This window comes from Sander vitreus, chromosome 11, assembly GCF_031162955.1.
Source record: "Sander vitreus isolate 19-12246 chromosome 11, sanVit1, whole genome shotgun sequence".
Taxonomy (NCBI): Eukaryota; Metazoa; Chordata; class Actinopteri; order Perciformes; family Percidae; genus Sander; species Sander vitreus.
The window spans coordinates 20843126-20861972 of record NC_135865.1 but is presented as its reverse complement, the minus strand read 5'-3'; the positions used below and the strand labels follow the sequence as shown (position 1 = coordinate 20861972).

The 18847-nt window shown below is 45.7% G+C and overlaps 2 protein-coding genes across 7 annotated transcripts in view; both read left to right on the top strand.

Annotated features, from left to right (window-relative positions):
• LOC144525441 (cyclic AMP receptor-like protein A) overlaps positions 1 to 2394 on the top strand; it is a 45167-nt gene extending 42773 nt beyond the window's left edge. For all 4 annotated transcript variants that reach the window (XM_078262263.1, XM_078262265.1, XM_078262262.1 and 1 more), the window contains one exon: positions 252 to 2394. In XM_078262263.1, coding sequence (XP_078118389.1) covers positions 252 to 419 — 168 coding nt within the window. In that variant the 3' untranslated portion in view covers positions 420 to 2394. The remainder of the gene's footprint in view (positions 1 to 251) is intronic.
• Positions 2395 to 5783: 3389 nt separating this feature from the next.
• bcor (BCL6 corepressor) overlaps positions 5784 to 18847 on the top strand; it is a 37809-nt gene continuing 24745 nt past the window's right edge. For 2 of the 3 annotated variants that reach the window (XM_078262261.1, XM_078262259.1), the window contains exon 1: positions 5943 to 10357. The gene's annotated coding sequence lies outside the window, so the exon portion shown is untranslated. Of the gene's footprint in view, positions 5883 to 5942; positions 10358 to 18847 lie in introns of those variants that run through there. The other variant, XM_078262260.1, reaches the window with a different exon arrangement.

The window sequence follows — 18847 nt, the reverse complement described above, 5'->3', positions numbered from 1 at the left end:
GTGTGTGTGTGTGTGTGTGTGTGTGTGTGTGTGTGTGTGTGTGTGTGTGTGTGTGTGTGTGTGTGTGTGTGTGTGTGTGTGTGTGTGTGTGTGTGTAAAACAGCAATCATAGTGTGAATGGATGGCCAGAACAATGAGAAAAACGTCTTCAAATTCTTGTTTTTCATCAAAACGGTTTAATGTGGACATACTCTTTACACCAGTACACACACGTGTGTTAATTTCAAACTGTGCATGTGTCTGTTTTCTAGCTGGCTCTGCAGTCACGGCTGTGTGACAGGACAAGGATCGGAGAGTACCACCCTGGGGCGGTGCGCTACACACAGGCTGACCTGGTCGACCTCAGCGATGACGACGACGATGACACCAACGTGCTCTTCTACTCTCCTGACATGACCCTGAAAGACCGAGGGCCCTGAGAGAGAGTTGGGGAGAGGGAGAGAGAGAAAGAGAGAGGGAGAAGAGCTGGAGGTCACAGCCAGAAAGAGACGCAGCGGATTAGAAACTGAGAGGGAGGAAGAAGAGGTAGGGAGGGAATGGAAGGGAAGATTGGGGGGGACAGTCAGGCAGATAGAAGGCGGAGATGAGCTGTCAGGTTCCATTATTAATCCCCATCCTTTACTATTTAATATCCTAAAGACACACACAGACACGCACACGCACGCACACACACACACTAGGCAGAGCTGCAGCTCCCTGCAATACTACCACGAGAGTGGAGGAAGAAAGGAGCGGCTCAAAAGATCCTCCTAATGTTAAAGGCATCTGCTGCATCCCAAAGGTCTTAAAACGATTTCCCCTCTCTGCGCTGCCTGCTTGACTCCTGCATTCTGCAGCACTTTGGCATACCACCAAAATGAAAGGGGGAAAAATACCCATAAAGAACGGCTGAAAGGCAATCATAACAAGGTGTTAGTTTAGCATTCAGAGCAATTACCTTTTCACTTCTCTACAGGGGAGGAGGTGAAAAACAGGTCTTTTTAAAAAGCACCCTGTGTGTCAGACGTGAAAGCATCTACGCTGAGATTGATCCCAGTTCTGAACAATTTTCTTCGCGATAGGGGTGAGGGGAGGTGAGGTATTGTGGAGATATAGGAGTTTTTTTTTTTAAAACAGTGAAGATGACTTGGTAGGGCAAATAAGTCCTAAAGGAGTTTCTCCTTCCTCAGACAGTATTTGTTTTCTGTTTGTCCTTTTTTTCCTTTTTATATGGCATTACTGTTGTTGCAATTGTCGCACAAGTATTACTTTGAAAGGTTGTTTTTGTATTTTTATGAAATACCACATTTGTTTGTTATACTGTATTTATCAATGCACTGTATATATTTAAGTGTATACTCTATTTTTGTACGTGCCTCAGACTTGAATGTGCAGTCCAGTCCAAACCTGCTGCTCTCATGTGACAGTCGAGCAGATTCAATACGAATAGCCTTATGAACAACTAAAAAACATGTAATCAGTTAACACGTGCTTTCTCTAATGGTTCTGACACACCTACCCGGCGGCCGACCGTCAGCAGAAAAGGCAGTCGGACTGATCAGTCGGCTCCCCGAGGTCCAAAAAGTGCCTCGGAACACACCGAAGCGACGCCGACTTGAGCATACGTTCTGCGCGTGCGTGAGACGTAATACGTCTCCATAACAGCAGACGGCGCGGAAATGACGAACGTGCCACGTGGGACTGGCTTCTCCAGCCGGTCATAATGGCGGCTCATTCGGAATACGATCTCATATTTTACGAAAATAGTCGGTCGTCATGTTAGCACTCCACCAATCAGATTGGTCATTGAGTCTGACTGCCCGCCCTCCGATTCAACATGTCAAATCGGCCAAAATGAAGGCAGACGGCCCCTCCGATGGACAACAGCACGGAACACAACGAACAGACTCGAGTCACTGACCTCGCCAGACTGTCCGATGGCTGATTATCGGGTTGGTGTGTCAGGGCCTTAAGGTGCCTGTCAAAACAGGTTGAAAACGAGGACACACACATGGCATAGCAACAGCCTTTGAGGGTTCATCACCTCATGGCCCTTGTCAGTGGTGCTTTGAGGGGACAAAGCTAAGGTGTGATTGGCAGGATAATGGAGTCGCTTTATATCCAAACTCAGCCCATTTGGTTTTTCCACACATCGAGGTGGTTTCGTCAGCTGCCTCTTTGACAAGTTGAACTAATGAACTGACACTTGACCCTTTTTACCCTTGAGTTGTTGAACTTTTCTGCTGGGCGTCAATGACACTAGAGTGCAACTTTAGTTTGCAGTTCACAGAGCCCCACCACTGGATTACACACACTTGTACTATGCCCCTCTACCCCTCTTTTGGCACTGTTACTGGTTTTACTTGACTGTGCACTCCATCAAATAAATGAGCAGGAGAGACATTTCATAACAAAGCTGAGACTGGGCGTGTTTATTTCATTTTCACATTGATGCAATCCCTCATTCCCTGGTGTCACTTCCCTGCATCCTGTGAAGTGTCCGTTGATGGTGTGTGTGCATGTGTGTGTGCGTTAAGACCTGGGCTGCTTACATAATGGATATTAATTATTGGTCGGACGCTGTTGGCCCCTGCCGTGTCTCCAAATCTGGTTAACTGGATTTTGATTAATGAAATATGTGCGCCATGTCCTCCAGAAAACCAGACTTTTCCTACACGTACCTACATAGCTCTCCTGCAGACCCTTGAACGTATCGAGCCCCGCACCCCCTCCATATAAAGAGCCCGGGAAATAAGCGAATCTCCCTGTCACGCAAGAAGAATTATTATTCCCCCCCTCATATCGTTGCATGCGCCGTAATTGGATACAATTTAACACCCGCGGCCCACGGGCATGTCGACAGGCGCACTGCCTACTATTAGCTTGCCTCGCCACCCTATCATTTGTGTGTGTGTGTGTGTGTGTGTGTGTGTGTGTGTGTGTGGCGCTTGTGCGTCTGTGTGGGGCGTTTGTGCATGTGGCTCGAGAAACCGGAGCCATTGTTGGAGTCCGGCCATGACCTAGCTGTGACGCACAGAGAGAGGAAGAGGGAGGGAGGGAGGGAGGCGACAGCAGCAGCCCAGACGCTGAAAAACAAGCTGGAGCTCTGTCACTTCGGAGCGACAGCTAGGCAGGCCCGATGGGTGTTTGCTCTTCTGCGCGGCTTCCACCGGTTGCCTCGTCTGCTGTTTATTAGAGCCCCAGCAGTATTTACAGGCAGGGATGTGGTGGAGGGTATAACCCCTCCTAAACTCTGTTCACCCGCCGCTTACAGTAAATATAAGGCTGGAGAAGGTTAATGGGGAGATTACAGCCTGCATGACTGATGTCTTAAAAGTATAAGCAATTGACTGGAAGTTCTTGTGTAGCCCTTTACATCAAATGTTTTAATTAGATAGCTCTAGGCTGTTTGTATTGAACTGGAGCTTTACAGGCCTGCAAGAATGTGTCAAATTACCCTCTTTTTTTGCCGATATGCAGACATAAAAGAGTGGCATTTGAACAGATGCAAAACTTGAAATACTAAAGTTAATTGTATGTTCAAAACGTAAACCTTAATATTTTACAGAGATCTAAGATTTAGCCCCTGTGCTTCAGCCTTAAAATTGTTATTCTATACTGTTCCTATTGTCAACAAATCCTGGGAAAGACTAAAACCATCTTCCAACTTCCCTTCTCTGTCTGTGGCACTCAGCCCATTTGTTCCTACTGAAGAAATTAATGTTTAATAACAGCTCCCAAATACAGTATATGTAGGGCCTAGTTTTGTTTTTTCAAAGCTCAGTAATTAAAAAAAAAAAAAAAAAAAAACGGCACTGTATAGTTAGAAAACATACTCAAACAGGAGTTATACAGCATTAGTTGGGGACTATTTTCAGTTGTGGATTAATACACATGTGGTGCCATATTGAGTATTTATGGCAGCAGGCTGGTGTATGTGCGATTGCCTCAAAATAAACTACAGTGGTCATGTTCATTGTAATGAAAAAACATCATCTTGTGTGGCTCATTGATGTGTTTTTAAACAACAACAACATAGGTTTGTTGACAATAAGAAAAACATAGCATATTAGTAATAATCAGATATGCAGCCGTTTACAACCATACACTTTTGATTCTATTGAATGCATTTGCCATGCTCTGTGCACAAAAAAAAACAGATTTAGCTACTATTTTCAAAAGGACTAAACAAACACTACAAAATACAATAAATGAACTGGAATGTACAATAAATCCCATCAACCATACAAACACCGCATTTCAAATGATCAGGTAGTTTCTTCTATTGCACTGTGGCCGTAAGGCTGTAAAAGACAGGTTATAGGTGCTTCTCAGGATTTCTCAATCACCTCTTGACACTGAGCTTGAATCTGTGGTTTTTTTTCTCAGAGCAGAGCTAAACAAAGCTCCTCAATGGTACAGGATCAGTATGTTTTTGTACATTGTACAAGTAGGTAATGTGGTTTCCAAAGACCTTTAAAGGCTTGTGATGTGAAGGAATTCCAATGGTTCCAAGGCTATAGCTTACTTGCCTGCGACCAACATGATATGCAGTAGATTAAATGAGAAATTTCTTTTGGATATATCTTAGATGCCTCAACTGTGAGTTTCTAATATGTCTAAAAGTGGCAATATTATACTTTTATTACTCTTATATGTCCCAGCTTGACAAAATCTAAATAATATCAATTTGACCATGTTTAGATGAAAATGTCACTCAGGCTGCTTTTCACTAAATATTGGCTCCTGGACAGATGTTTGCCTTTTTATAAGGTAGATATAGCCATCGCCCTACATTCAGGGTTGTAGGCAACATTTTAGAAATATTGAACACATGAGTCCAAATTCCCCGGCAGAACCCCCCACCCACTGAAGAGATTTTTTAACTTATCACCAACTAAACTCAGTGCAAGAGTATTAAATAAAAACACACGTTCCATATTCTGCTTAACCCAAACATGAATGTACAACATGTTTCTGCATATGAGAGCATTTCAATAGTGTGTGAGAGCATTTCACTTGTATGTGTGTGAGGTTTCAGTATAGTATGTGAGCGTATCATTTTTCAGTAGTGTAGGCTTATATTAAAGCATTTCAGTAGTGTGTGTGAATTTCACTTGTATGTGTGTGAGGTAATTGTGAATAATGTCGTAGATGGCCCCTCATAGTAATTAACTTTTTTTAAATTAAATTAACATTACATTTGTATTTCTTGATAATCGTCTGTTTAATGTCCCTCTTTCTCCTGCGCCCTGTCTAATAACAGCTCGGCTGTGCTGCTGCTGCCTGAGCGGTGTGCAGCAGCGAGCGGAGCTTCAAGCGCTGCGATCCGGCCCCGACAGAGTTAAATTAATATCTCTCTCTCTCTCTCTCTCTCTCTCTCTCTCTCTCTCTCTCTCTCTCTCTCTCTCTCTCTCTCAACACACACAGGCTGCCACCGCCCCAGATAACAGAGGGGCGCCTCTCCCCAGCCAGCCAGCCTCCGCTAATCGCAGTGGCAGGAGGGGGGAGTTGAGTGCCGGCGGCCTCTCACAGCGCTGGGCTTTTTATTGACGCTGCCTGCCTCTGTGTGTGTGTGCGTGCGTGCGTGCAAGGCTGTGCATGCTTGTGTGTGCGTGTCAGAGCGAGAGAGCTATAAAGAGGTGGGTGTGTGTCTGTCTCCCTCGCTCTGTGTGTAAAAGTGTATGTGTGTGCGCTCCCCGCCAGCAGCGGAAAGCAGGGAGAGGCGGGTAACTGGGAGGGTGGGTGGAGAGGTTATGAGCGGAACTCGACAGAGGCCGACAGACGAGAGAGAGAGAGAGAGAGAGAGAGGAGGGAAGAGGGGGGAGGAGGAGGAGGAGGTAGGGGGATCTTTCTTGTGCTGCGCTGAGAGCCGCCACCGCTTCTCCTTCCTCTCAGATAAGGTTCGTTTGAAGGTTTTAATCTTTATTCTCTAAAAAGGAAAAAAAAGACGCGACTGTTCAACGTTTTTGTCCGCGCGTTTGGAGGGGGGGGGTTGCAGCTTGTGATCCCCAAGGTCGGAATGAAGTGTGATTGATCGTGTTGGTTATTTTATGTCACGGGCCCACTGATTAATTGCATCGATGAATTTAGCAGCCTATTGATTAGGGTTTAATCTATATGTCCATGTCTCTCACTGCTCCAATAATCTCTCTCTCTCTCTCTCTCTCTCTCTCTCTCTCTCTCTCGTGAGCAGCAGTGTTTGGCTCGAAGCCACCCTCGCCCTGCCGCGCCAGGCTGTAATTATCCCCGGTGAGGCCGCGCTACGCAGCGTGGCGCGCCTGTGGGGAACCGGTTAGCCACAACACCGGTGGGGGGTGCATAAATGCGCGCGCGCGCGGGGAGAAAATGCTGTGCTGAAATTTCAGTAGCCGTATCAAGGCATTTTCAACCTTTTAGAGCTTTGGAGATGAATTTTAGATTGGAAAATTGATTTTAAACAATTAATACGCTCACTATAAAGTCACCATTGACTATCATGAATACCCTACACAATGAGTTCCCATAAACATTTTATTTGAACATTGGGTGATTTTCAGACTACCATGAACAATGCGTGGGCTAATCAGCATCATGAGTGTTTTTAAAAGTGTGTGTTCATGATTGTACGTGCGCACGTGTCTGAGCCTGTGCATGCTGATTGTTCAGGAAAGTTTGCGTGTGTGTGTGTGTGTGTGTGTGTGTGTGTGTGTTTGTGGCTGTGTGAGTTGCAGTAAGCGATCCATAACGATCTGCAGGTGGATTGTGCTGATTAGTACCGGCTGCTGTGGACTGAGCTGCGTGCAAAGAGCTTCCTGAAATCTGAGCCTGCCGAGTGTGTGTGTGTGTGTGTGTGTGTGTTTGTGTTTGCTTGCTTGCTTGCTTGCTTGTGTGTTGGCAGTCAGCCCCTTCAAAATGTGTGTCTGTTTTGAGGACATCACGTGTATATTTGGTTAATGTGTGTGGAAGGTGTGTATGTTTGTGTGCTTATGTGAACTTGTCATGAATACTTTGAGTGTGTGTGTGTGTGTGTGTTTGTCAGGCTACCCCTTCAGTGTCTGATTGCAACAGCAGATGGTTGGATCACTGTGACCTCCCAGAGTGTGGCTCCCTCTACACCTGGGTGCACGCACGTGTGTATTTATGCTGTTTTGGTTTATACAAGACACTCACACCTATGCGTGATATAGAATGACATTTAGAGGACGAGATCACAGATTTTAAGCACGTTTTTCATCAATATTATCTTACATGAGTGTTTTCAAAGTCACATGCTGTTCTCGGGCTGGCTTTTCAAACCACAAAGTTCACACACAGTCGTAAAAGTGCAACCATAAAAAGGCCTGTGCTCGCTCTCCAGACCTGAGTTTTTGTGTCTCCTTTAGACTCTCAGCATAGGTGTTTTTTCTGTACCTACAACTGGGTGTTTTTGTGTTTGAGTGTCAGAAACTTGGTTCGCCCTGCGGTTCCTCAGAGCAATATTCATCCTAATCCAGTTTTCCAGTGAGTGATGGAGAGAGCTGTTTGCCTCTGAGTCAGAGCAGAAGGGAGAGGAAGACCTGGTGTCTTGTGCTGTGATTTCGCCTGTCTTTCCAACACCTATTTGACATTTCAATGTGATTATTAGTTGTGTGTGACATCAGTAAGAGTCTGTTTTTAACTGCTTAGGACCTGAGTATTATAGGAGTTTTCAGCATTTAGAAAGAATCATCCTGACTGACTTCTTGGTGATTTGGTAGTTTATAATTAATTAAATTGTGGCTTACAACAGAGCAGCTTCTCAGACTGCTTGGAGACAATCAGGTTGCATCTGAAAACCTCCCTGCTGATAGTTCTGAAAGGGGCACATCAAATGTCTTTATGACCCATTATTTATACTAACAATCCACATCCAAAGCACTGTCACCATCCTGAAACCTGTTATGTTCTGTAACCTATTCTGTAACCTGAATCCTGTTACACTGTGCCTATACATACTGTCAGCCCCCGACAAGGTACTTGAATCAGTAAAACTAAGATCCCTAATTTAAAATATAAACCCAGCCGATAACATAGCACAGCTGTTGCCATCAACCTGCATTCATGGTTATTTTGTCAGGCAGTGCAATCATAAATAAAATAATGATTTGATTGATGTCTTGGTGCAGCAGCACAGGAGTTAACACTGGCACTTGTTTGATTGGCCCCCGCAGCGCCTTGTCAGGTGATTTCACTTTGCAGTCCAGCAAAATTTAAGCCGGGTTCAACTTTATGTACTTTATGTGATCATAAAGAGCAGGCAGGAGAACTGAACAGATCTTTAACCAGCTCGTTGGCTGTGACTCACAATTGTGTAGCCTTGGTTGCCTCATGGTTTAGTGGCTGTGGTCATAGTGGGCTCTCCCAGTTATGAGAGGTACAGTAGAGGGTGGGGCTGATTAGAGCAAGCATGCCTAGCAATTCACCCTGATTTTATTCAAGTTTGAAGAAAAGCTTTAGAATCCGTTTGTCACAGAAAGTCATATGCATGATTCAGTTTTGTGTGGCGTTTTCGCTCTGTGCTGTACATGAATACACCCACCCTTCTTCCCTTTATTCTCATCTCACAGACCCTCTTCTTCTCACTTTTTTAGTGACTGTCTCCAAACTTTTGGATGATTTGCCCTTTAAGATGAGATTTGCTTTTTAATGTGCCCATATGTGAGTGCTTTGTGTTTGTTTGTGTATGACAGTCTGGTCTAACTCCTACTTTCAACAGCTGTGGCGAACGCAGCCAGATCTTCCATTTCCAAGTCCCCCTCTCTTTTCCTACTCCTACTCTGCTTCTGTCTGTCTGCTGGCTTCTCTCTCTCTCTCTCCCCCTCTCTCTCTCTCTCTCTCTCTCACACTCACACTCACACACACACACACACACACACACACACACACACACACACACCCCTCAGGCTTGATATTCATAGCCTCCCTCCTCCTCCTTCACTTGACATGGGAGCCTTAACAGATGTGCCCCAGCCTTGAGCTGCCTCTCCCTCTCCCCCCGCCTCTCTCCCCCTCTCTATTGCCTCGTGCTTCACAGATTTACCTTGTTGGTTTGGAAAAAAACAGAAGTGACATTTAATTTGTATCTGTACTCACAGTCTATTTTTTATACAAAAAATGAACAACAAACAATACTAAAAATTGGGAAGCTAAGGTACAAAACCAACACCAGTGATTGTACTATTATAAATAAGACCAACACCCAGTTGGTTATAGTGTACATTCTGTCGTCCAGCATCACCTACACTCAATGTATAGCAAACTGTATGTCTTATATGGTAATATATATGTGTGTCTCTCTGTCAACATACCTTTTGGATTTGTGCACTTTTCCTTCAAATATCTAGGCTAATTGTTTCCTTATTTTGAAAAACGTTTAAAATATTATTATCATATTTTGTTCTTTATTTACTGCCTTATTTCTGTTGTTAAAACATCGCTTATTCCTGTTTTGGAGTTTCAGCGGAGCTTGTGTGTGTGTGCGTGCGTGTGTTTTTCTGTGTGTCTCTGTGTGTGCGTGCGCGCGCAGCCAGTGCCGTGCGCTGGAGGCTTATGGTAATTGCGGTCTCCCGACTGGCCTTCTGGGTAGAGTCTGCGCGAGTGGGAGTGGAGCGAGTCTCTCGGTCTCGGCAGCCTTCATCCATTCTGTGCGGCACTCCCCGTACAGCTCCGTGCGTCCTCGGTGCGAACCGGGGTGTTCTCTACGCTTCTCGAACAAGACGCGGGACGAAAAGCTACACGGAATAACCTTCAGCAAACCTTACGAGACACAGAATCCGTTATCGGAGAGGACATGGAGTGACGGAGAGCGGGAGAAAGGGGCTTTTTCCGAGGACAGCGTGCTCCGCTAAAACCCAACATGGCGCTGCTGCGAGGTACGGCAGAGCTGAATTAATTTCTCCGCGAGTCCGCCGACCTCGCCACCTGTATCCTGTGGGGGCCCGGGCCGCACGGCGCATTGGCTCTCCGAATGAAAGGACCTTAACGGATTTTCTTTTGTGGATTTCTCTACATCCTGACGTTTGTTTTTCCTCCGCGCAGGATCTTTTTGGTGCTTTCTGGCAACACAACTGACATTTGCAGCAGCAAAAAAGTCAGCTTGAAATATAGGGTAATGGATGAGAGTTGCCTGTAGACAATAGAATAAGGACCGAGAGCTTTATATGTAAGACTTGTTTTGTTTCTTGACAAGTGGATAACCTGTTTGACACTTTTAGTAGTTTTTCTCTTTGGCCGGGATTGTGTCTCCAGTAGACAGGATCGTAACCGGGCTAGTCTACGTACGCACGGATCGCTGTGCCTCTAGTTAACTTGGAAAAACAGGAAAAAGGCGTGAGTTGGGGCGCACGGACGACGGCTGGAACTAGCACCAATTAACCAGGTGAGGCAATCAATGACAAATCGAAATGTATTTTATTTCACATGTCTGGCGATGTGAAATTTCCTGCATAAGGACAGAAAACGAATAGTGCTTTGTTTTTTTTCTTCTAAATTGTAGTCTGCTTTCTATGCTTTTAAAAGATCCAGTGTTTTCAAATCAAAGACTGTCTTCATAGGGTTGAATGTAAACGCGATAACCCGGTGTTGTGCGCAGAGACTGGGAGAGGATCGGCCACTTCTAAGAATAGCGCATAGGGTGGTCTTTGTGCGTTTCGGCGGGGCAGTGGCATGTGGTTGATAAATAACAAACACACACACACACACACACACACTGATCCGACCCTGAGCTTGGCCTTTTTACAACTGTCCTGTCAACCGGAGGGAGGTGAGAAGGACGTCCCAGAGATTAGCGGACTTGAAAGTGGCGCCGTCCTTGATGGTGAATATTCAGGCTTTTCGCACTCCGTTTAGTGACGAAGTGTGTGAGAGCCTCTGGGGCGAGGGTGGGAGCGTGTGTATGTACGCGTGTGCGTGCGCGCACACGGACCTTCTGCGCTAAACAAGGTTACGGAATCCAGCCTCGCCCTGCCAAAGGAAAGCGAGCGGTGCTGCTCCGTTTATACACGGTTCAGTTGGAGGGCATCCCCTGTGTGTGTGTGTGTGTGTGTGTGTGTGTGTGTTTTGGTGTGGCAGCTGAGTGTGTGTGTGTTCGTGGGGAGGTGTGGGGGGGGCTTTGTTTGGACAGAGTGGACGTTGATCAGTCGCTTATCAGCCCCAATGTTGGGAGGGGGGAGAGAAGGGGCTGCACTGCTCACCTTTCTGTCTAGTTGATTGAAACCGCTCTGGCATCCTGCGCACGCACACACACACACACACACACACACACACACACACACACACACGTCATGTCTTGCAGGTGTTCTCCGATATGACTTTGCGCTGCAGTACGTTGTCTTCCACTCTTGCACGCAGTCTTGCTGTGTCTAGTCTTTGCATTGCCAGGGGAATAACCTATGCGCACGGAGGATTCATGTAGCGATAGTTAGGACTCTCTTCCCCCGCAGCTACCATACGCGCTCCTCTTGTAGGGAGAACGTGACACTCCAAACTCTAAATAGGCTATTCAAATAGTTAAAAAAGTGCATGGCACTTATTTCTGTCACTATAATTTCTTCATTGCAATTCGCATTTTAATCCACTACACTAATTTCTATGCTCTGCCATTAAATCATTCATTTTTACTTCTTCCACCGTCATCTTTCCCCTGCACCAGTTTGTGGGCGGCAGCGATCAGTAGGCTACGAAAAACATCGTATAAAGTTGCTGTTTAATTAGTGCTGCAGCGCGTGTTGGATTTGTTCCAAACTAAACAGTCTTTCCAAACAATTCTTTAAAGCTCTTCGGTGGGCTGCGTAGCCGGTATTTCACGAACAGCAAAGCCACATTTGTCTTAAAATGACTTTGTCAGTGCCACACTCCATCGCAGGAGAACGGCTCATATCGCGGGAGTTTTCCTCGTTCCGCTACGCCTGCTGCCTGTCCTGGAGCCACACAGGCACTAATTAGGGGACGCTCTCTTAGCAGGATCGATGAGCCTCATATTGGCTGGCTCCAGCTCATTGACGAGCTTAGTGGGGGAAGCAGCTACTAAAAGACCACTTCTGCCCCGGCAGCCAATCCGCGCACGATATACTGTAAAGTAGAAAGTCGCTCATAACGCAGTCGGCTGACGCTCGAGCAGGTTGGGAGAGCAGGACCTCGTGTTGGGACCTTTCGAGGGAACAGAACAGGGGGATTAACTGGTGGAGGCTACTTCAGGGGGTTTTGATGCAAAATAAAAGATTCATTACATGTAAATGCAACCTCAGCCCCCATAGGTACTTTGAGGTATGACTCTTGTCACTGCTTTTTAAAGGATAAAAACCAAATAAAACCAGTGGAGATCTTGAAAAGTTGGACCACTGTTCCTAATTTGAGGATTATGAACAGTGATCCATAAAACTATATGGCTAATTATTTACCAAATTGTCAAAATAACATGTTATGCTGCATTGCTCCACTTGTTAGCCTACCTTGAGCTTAGTTTGTGTGTTCTCATGTGTATTAAGGCATGGCTTCAGGTTTGGATGGGCCTTTTTGTACCACAATAGTGGGTTTTAATCTTGATTGGTCTTGGGACTTTCTCACAAAAAAATAGAATTATGCAGCTATACCATAAGAATTATGTTTTCTTGCCTACAGATACCTCCCCACCTTTCTTCAGCCTCTTTCTCAATAACCCATAAACTGTAAAGCAAAGAGAGCCTTGTTCATGGCTGGCTGTTTTTTAACTGATCTTTTGGTAATAAAGCATGTTCCCCAAGAAGTGCGTTGTGGAAACGTAAAACAAATACTTCACATTTTGTGTGGGCCGAGTTTATTTATAGTGTACCCTGTCGACTGTTTTGCGCATCATTTTTCCACTGTGCGCTGAAGTCAGTGTTGGGCTGATCTGTTTTCCAGGTGTTGAAACACAGAGGGGGAGGGCTGCTTACCAGAGATTGATATGATTTTTTTTCTCTCTCTCCCTCCATGCGAGATGATTTCACACTTCTTCCTAAAACAGTGTTTTATTGCTCAGGCCCGTTAGCTATCAAAGTGGGGGTCCAGGGTGGCCACCCAAACAAAATAGGGTTTTCATTTGGCGCTTGGCTTGATTCCCTTTCACCTCTGTCAGCCTCTTCTCTCCACGTAAGTAACACACAATCCATATATGAATAGGTGTTTGTAACATTAAAACATCAGAGGAGCCCCATTTTACGGCATTTTGTGACGAAATCCAGAGTTATTAAGAGTTTAAAAGGATCTGCATGTTGAGGGGGGAGGCGCACCTGAAGCTATCACCTGCCTGGTGCCTGCTGGGCCATATTGTCATGCTGAGTGATATATGACAGTGGATGTGTCAGCGTGGTTTCTCCTTGGGGGGGCTGCTGTGTATAAGGACAACCACACCACCTCCATTTTAAACCCATTAACTTGCTGTTTGTCCTCTTTTCTTATCTGGAATCAATAAAGAGCACGCAGGGAATATTACGCACAGAGAGCATGTCAATAAAATCACAGGAGGACCACTTTTGCATATTAAACCTATTCTAACGTGTTGGACAACAGGCAGGGGGTAAATGTGTAAAACATCAAGAGAAATGCCCGTGTTCTGTTTTATATCCAGTCGGAGACACGAGCTGTCTTATTGTTGTCGCGCTGTTTTTTTTTTGTTTTTTTTGTGTTTTTTTTCCCCTCTCCCTCTCTCACGCCTGGATATAAAACAACAGTCTCGTCGCTGCCGGCGCTGCACTCGCTGCTGAAGCGAGGTGCGTGTGAACAAAAGCGGAGGCACGGCAGAGAGCCGAGGAGAGATCAGTTTTCCAGGCGCTGCGCAGCTCCCGGAGGAGACGTCACGGTTTGATTGAAGCTATGCTCCGTGCTGGCCTCCCGGGACCTCGCGATGAAACGGGAGAGCTGTCTCCTCCCCCTCTCCTCTCTCGCTCGCTCTCTCTCTCTCTCTCTCTCTCTCTGCGCTCCACAAAGCTTTTTGTTTCGACTAGGTCTGGAGCGCACGGATCACTTCCCCGCAGAGATGTGTCGGCCCCCAGTACTGTTTCGCCGGCACAGAGGCGGTCTTTACGGAGAACCACATCTCACATTATTCTCTACTCTAACAACTGTCTTGCATATTAACACTGATATTTCTGCAGCCGATTAGGCACAGATGTTAGTTTAAGCCCAGTTTTTAAGAGTTCCTCTCTCGTAATGTTTGTCAATCACGTCTCCAAAAGTAACATTTAGACTTGAATGGTTTTGCTGATGTATGTGAGATGCAGTGACTTCATGTGAGATGGATACAGGGATTGTTATTAAAATCGAAAACTCACTGATTGTATTCTAGTTTACTGACCTCGCTCTGGCCTATCGGAAGATTGATATAGCAGTGATGCCACACCTCACCTCCCTCCTCGGAGTCTCTGCAGGCTCAGTCTTGATCAGGCCTCCTCGTCTGTTTTCAGATGTCGGTGCCTCAGGCATCTATCTATCTGACGAAATCCCACAGACGCTTGGCAGTGCAGCAGGGTGATGGCGATAGGAGTTTTTATTACAGCAACCAAAGCAGGAATGTATTATCTGCTGTCTGCATGGCACATCACTGAGTTCATGGTTACGAAGCTCTTGACCTCGAGTTGGGGATCGTCACCAGGCTCCAACCACCAAATAAACACCTACAGTTATTTTAAGTAGAGAATACATTATGCAGGCTGTTTTTAAGTTATGGGATCTAGGCCTTTCCGTATCATTTTCTCATATGTCACCTTAACGTGTGTCCTTTTTAAAAAGCCAGAAATTTAGGCCATGTCAGAGGTGTGGAAGCTCGGCTTACCTGACACTGACTGGGAACCTGTTAAATCTGACACTCATTTAGCCTAATTTACGTCTTTACACACCACCAATAATTAAGCCTCCTATTTAAGCAGACTATTCATCCTATTTATAGGAGGGGGTCATATGTAGGGGGATCAGTCCTTCAGCGTCATGTGCTTTCATTAGTAACACATGAAAGCAACGGCAGCATTTCAAAGAAAAGTCAAGAAACCTCCAGTAAACGCGGGTCGACACATGCATGCGCATCCCTATTACAATCGGGTCCTTTGGTGGCATAAAGGGCCATTTAGTCCCCATTTGGCCCGGGATGAATAGAGAGTTCAGCAGCCGCCGCCTGGGCCCTAGTGACAGCGCGGGGGGGGCTCACAATGTCGCAGTTGTTGACGCCCGTGCTGCCGAGGGGGGGTTGAACCGTGAACCGACTTGCATGCGGCTGTGCAGCGGCCCGGGAGGACGCAGGGGCCCCTTGTTTACAGCTCGGTCGCTAATAATGTGACAGCTGAGGAGACGCCGCTGGCTTCCTCCAGCTCTGCGCTCCAGCAGCGCGCTCTCCGCGCCTCTCTACAGCATTTATCTCCTGTCTCTGTTCAAGCTACACACTTCTGTTATACCAGAAACTACACTGAGAAGCAGTAGGCTACGTATACCTTCCATATATGGACTCTGAGTCTACATTGATCAATTGGACCATTTGGCACACGTCAGTCTGATTATCAATAACAATTAAAATTGGGCACGCGTTGTCTTCCGCACGCTCTCTCTTTATGATGCTGGTTGTTGATGCTGGTGAGAGTGCGAGGCCCTGAGGCTGTGCACTTAGTAGTCAGGCTGTAGTTTTGGTACGCTCTCTTGTGTGTGTGTGTGTGTGTGTGTGTGTGTGTGTGTGTTTGTTTGTTTTTTTCCCCCCAGATTTGTTCCCGCTGATTTCTATTTTGTTCACCGGCAACGAATTCCTTTCGTTTTGGGGACACACACACACACAGAGCATTGAGGTAGTGTGTGTGTGTGTGTGTGTGCGCGCGGCCGCATTTAATCCCTGTTTATGCCCACCCCACCCCCGTCGCTGCGGAGATTATCCTGCGTCACACTGCATTTTTTTCAGAGCTGAACGGAGCTCTGCGCTTCAGAGAGCCTGGCGAAGCTCCAGGGACAAAGAGCGAGAGGGTGCCTGCACTCGCGTTGTAGCCTACAGCAAGACCCACGTTCCCGGTTTCTCGTTAACACTACCAAACACAGGGGGTGTTTATGAATGATTGATGGCCCTGGGTTCTTTTTAAATGTGGATCTGCGTTTCTAGTTGGGCATTTATCAATTTGTAAAGAGAAAAAAAGCTGCTAGTGGTAATACAACCACATTCCCAACTCTATCGTCCTCAGTCTCTTACACACACACACACACACACACACACACACGCACACAATATAACGGTGTGCATGCAAACACTAAGCTGCACGGGGAATAGAATAGAGAGGCCTCAGCCCTGGAGGAAATGATGAGCAGTGCCGGCGCGTATGCCGTGGGTCGCAGGAAGTTCAAATAGTTGTCGTCAGAAACTGGAAACAAGGGAAAAGAGGGAGAAGCGAGTTTGTTTCTCTCCTGTCCTTGTTTGCTCTTCCTTCCAAAAAGCTGAAATACAGAGCTATATAAGGTTCCGCTAAAAACACCCGATGGTTTTCCGTTTAATGGTGCGAGTCGGGGCTCCGCTCCAGCAGTCTGGTGTATAAACGCAGCTCCGACCGCTGCGCTCCCCCTTCCCCCTGCCTGCCTGCCTGCTGCTGCTGCCGACCACTGTGATGGATTGGACGGCCGTCGGGAGTTGTTTGTTGCGCAAACTATTCTGAGCAGCGGGGATGAGCGTCAACACACTGCCTTTTCCTCATTTCCTATCTCTCTCCTTCCCCATCCTTCCACTCATGTGACATTTTGGAAGGATTTCATCCCAGAATATTCTCAAAGCATCCGGTTTCTAGGCTACTACTATCAGACAGCACACAGGCAACACTGGAATTATAAACATGAGATTTAACATATAGGCTTAATCTTTCATAGACTTCAGGGTGTGTTGTTGATGTGAATGTTACATGAACACTATTTCCAGCATCTAAAATGTGTCTATTCAAGCCTACTTTATTTAACTATAAGGCTTGTCCCCAGGTGGGGACCACCTCTCAACCTCCCAAAATTAATTTTCAGGTAAAAAAGAAACAAATGAGACTCATTAACAAATGATGCGTCCGCTGCAATGTGAAAAATCATTGAGTATTGTGGAAAGTGCACTTTAAGAAACAACTGGTCTTGAGCTGTCAGGATGTGATTTACAATGTTGTAAGGACCTTTTGAAAGTCCTGTACAAAAGTGTAACTAAGTCTATCTGTAATGTGGTTTTATTTGCTAAATTACAAGTGCATGAATTAACAAAATCGAAAGAACATTGTGAATTTTGCATCATGCAACAACTTTTCACAAATTGACTTCATCACTTCCATCCAACAATATATACATGTATTAAATGAAATGTATGAAATAAAATCTAAATAAAAAAATAAAAAAACCTGTCCAGGGATATCAGAAGCCTGTCCAAGATGTTTACTTGGGACTGTAACAACAGTATTGTGCACCCATTTCCCTCCTTAAAGTACGCACAGAATTTAACAAAAGTATTTCCAGGCTGGTGATAGTACAGTAACCGATGGAGCACTTTCAACCATTGTGTTTAGGCACAATTTTAACGAGTTTTTGAGTGTGTGTAGTAGTTCAGAACCTACAGAGGTCCAGACATCCTAAGGCTGAGTTGTATTCCCGGCGGTGCATGCAGGGTGCCATCAAGTGCACGATCCTGACCTTGAGGCCCGGTGCAGCCTCTCATCTTTTTTGGACTACCATTAATTTCATGGAAATGAGCGGTACCGTGGTTGTGCACACTACTCGGTCATCAGCACAGTGTGTGCACCTTGTGAAGTAATAATGCCAGACTGTGTCTTTGTTGTACTGATCTGTACAAAAACAAATCATTTCCTCTCTCTGTTTTCTCCCAGCTTTGTTTGTTTCCCCATAAAAGGAACACATACAGTATGTGGGCTATGTTTATGCCAAGGACAGATATTCCATTATATTGGCAATGAAGATTGCATTTAGGTTAAATGGAAATGTCCATAAAGGCAGCATGTCATAGAATATCTGCGGTTGTATTAGAGGCTTATTTTGTTCATTATCATATACGGTCTCATGGAGTGCAGAGGTTTCAGAGCACGTGTGTGTGTGTGTGTGTGAGAGAGAGAGACGGACAAAGGTGCATGTGTCGCTCAAGGAAATACAGGAAATGGGACTGATGTGATTTCTCAATGGTGTGTGTAATTTGCAGAAACGCATATGCATGGCTGTATGCACACTATCAGTTTTACCCACGCACTCACATGATTTCAGTTTTGTCAGATGCGGATGTTGTTTAGGCAGGACTGGCCTCTCGGAGCCAGGGAAAGGGGAGCTGTTGGGGGATGGGAGCACTGGGGCAGGGAGGAGCCATGCTGAGGGGCCTGCAACAGGCTGATTAATGGGCCCCAGGTCACGGCAATAAAAGTGGCGAGCCAGCGGTGAGGCTCAGAGGCATTTCTCTGCGATGATCGAGGAGCTGAGGCTCTGCCGAGCACGGCAAGGCTTTACTTTTACTATTTAAAGGCACTTTTCTCCCACCTCATTTCTGCACTAGCTCCCCTAACCTTGCCCCACTGTCTTGCAGAAATGTTAAGAGTACACAAGTCAAATATATTCAAACTTAAGTATTTTTGAATCTGCAAAGTGGAAGCAATATTTTTCACCTTTTCCTATTGTTGTTACACCTGTTTGAGGATTTTGAAACAGCCTCTTGAAATTACAGACCCCTCTGTTAGTATTAAGATGCCACTTGACTCACCTAGGCTCATAAGTGTTCAGTGATATCTCAATTTTGCCGTACAAAATGATTTTATAAATACCAAATTTGTGCGGTTTTTCAGGAACTTTTTCTCACTGGATTGTGATATCCTTCACTCAGTAACACAGAAGAAAAGTATTGTCACACTTCTTAAAAAGTAGATTCCAC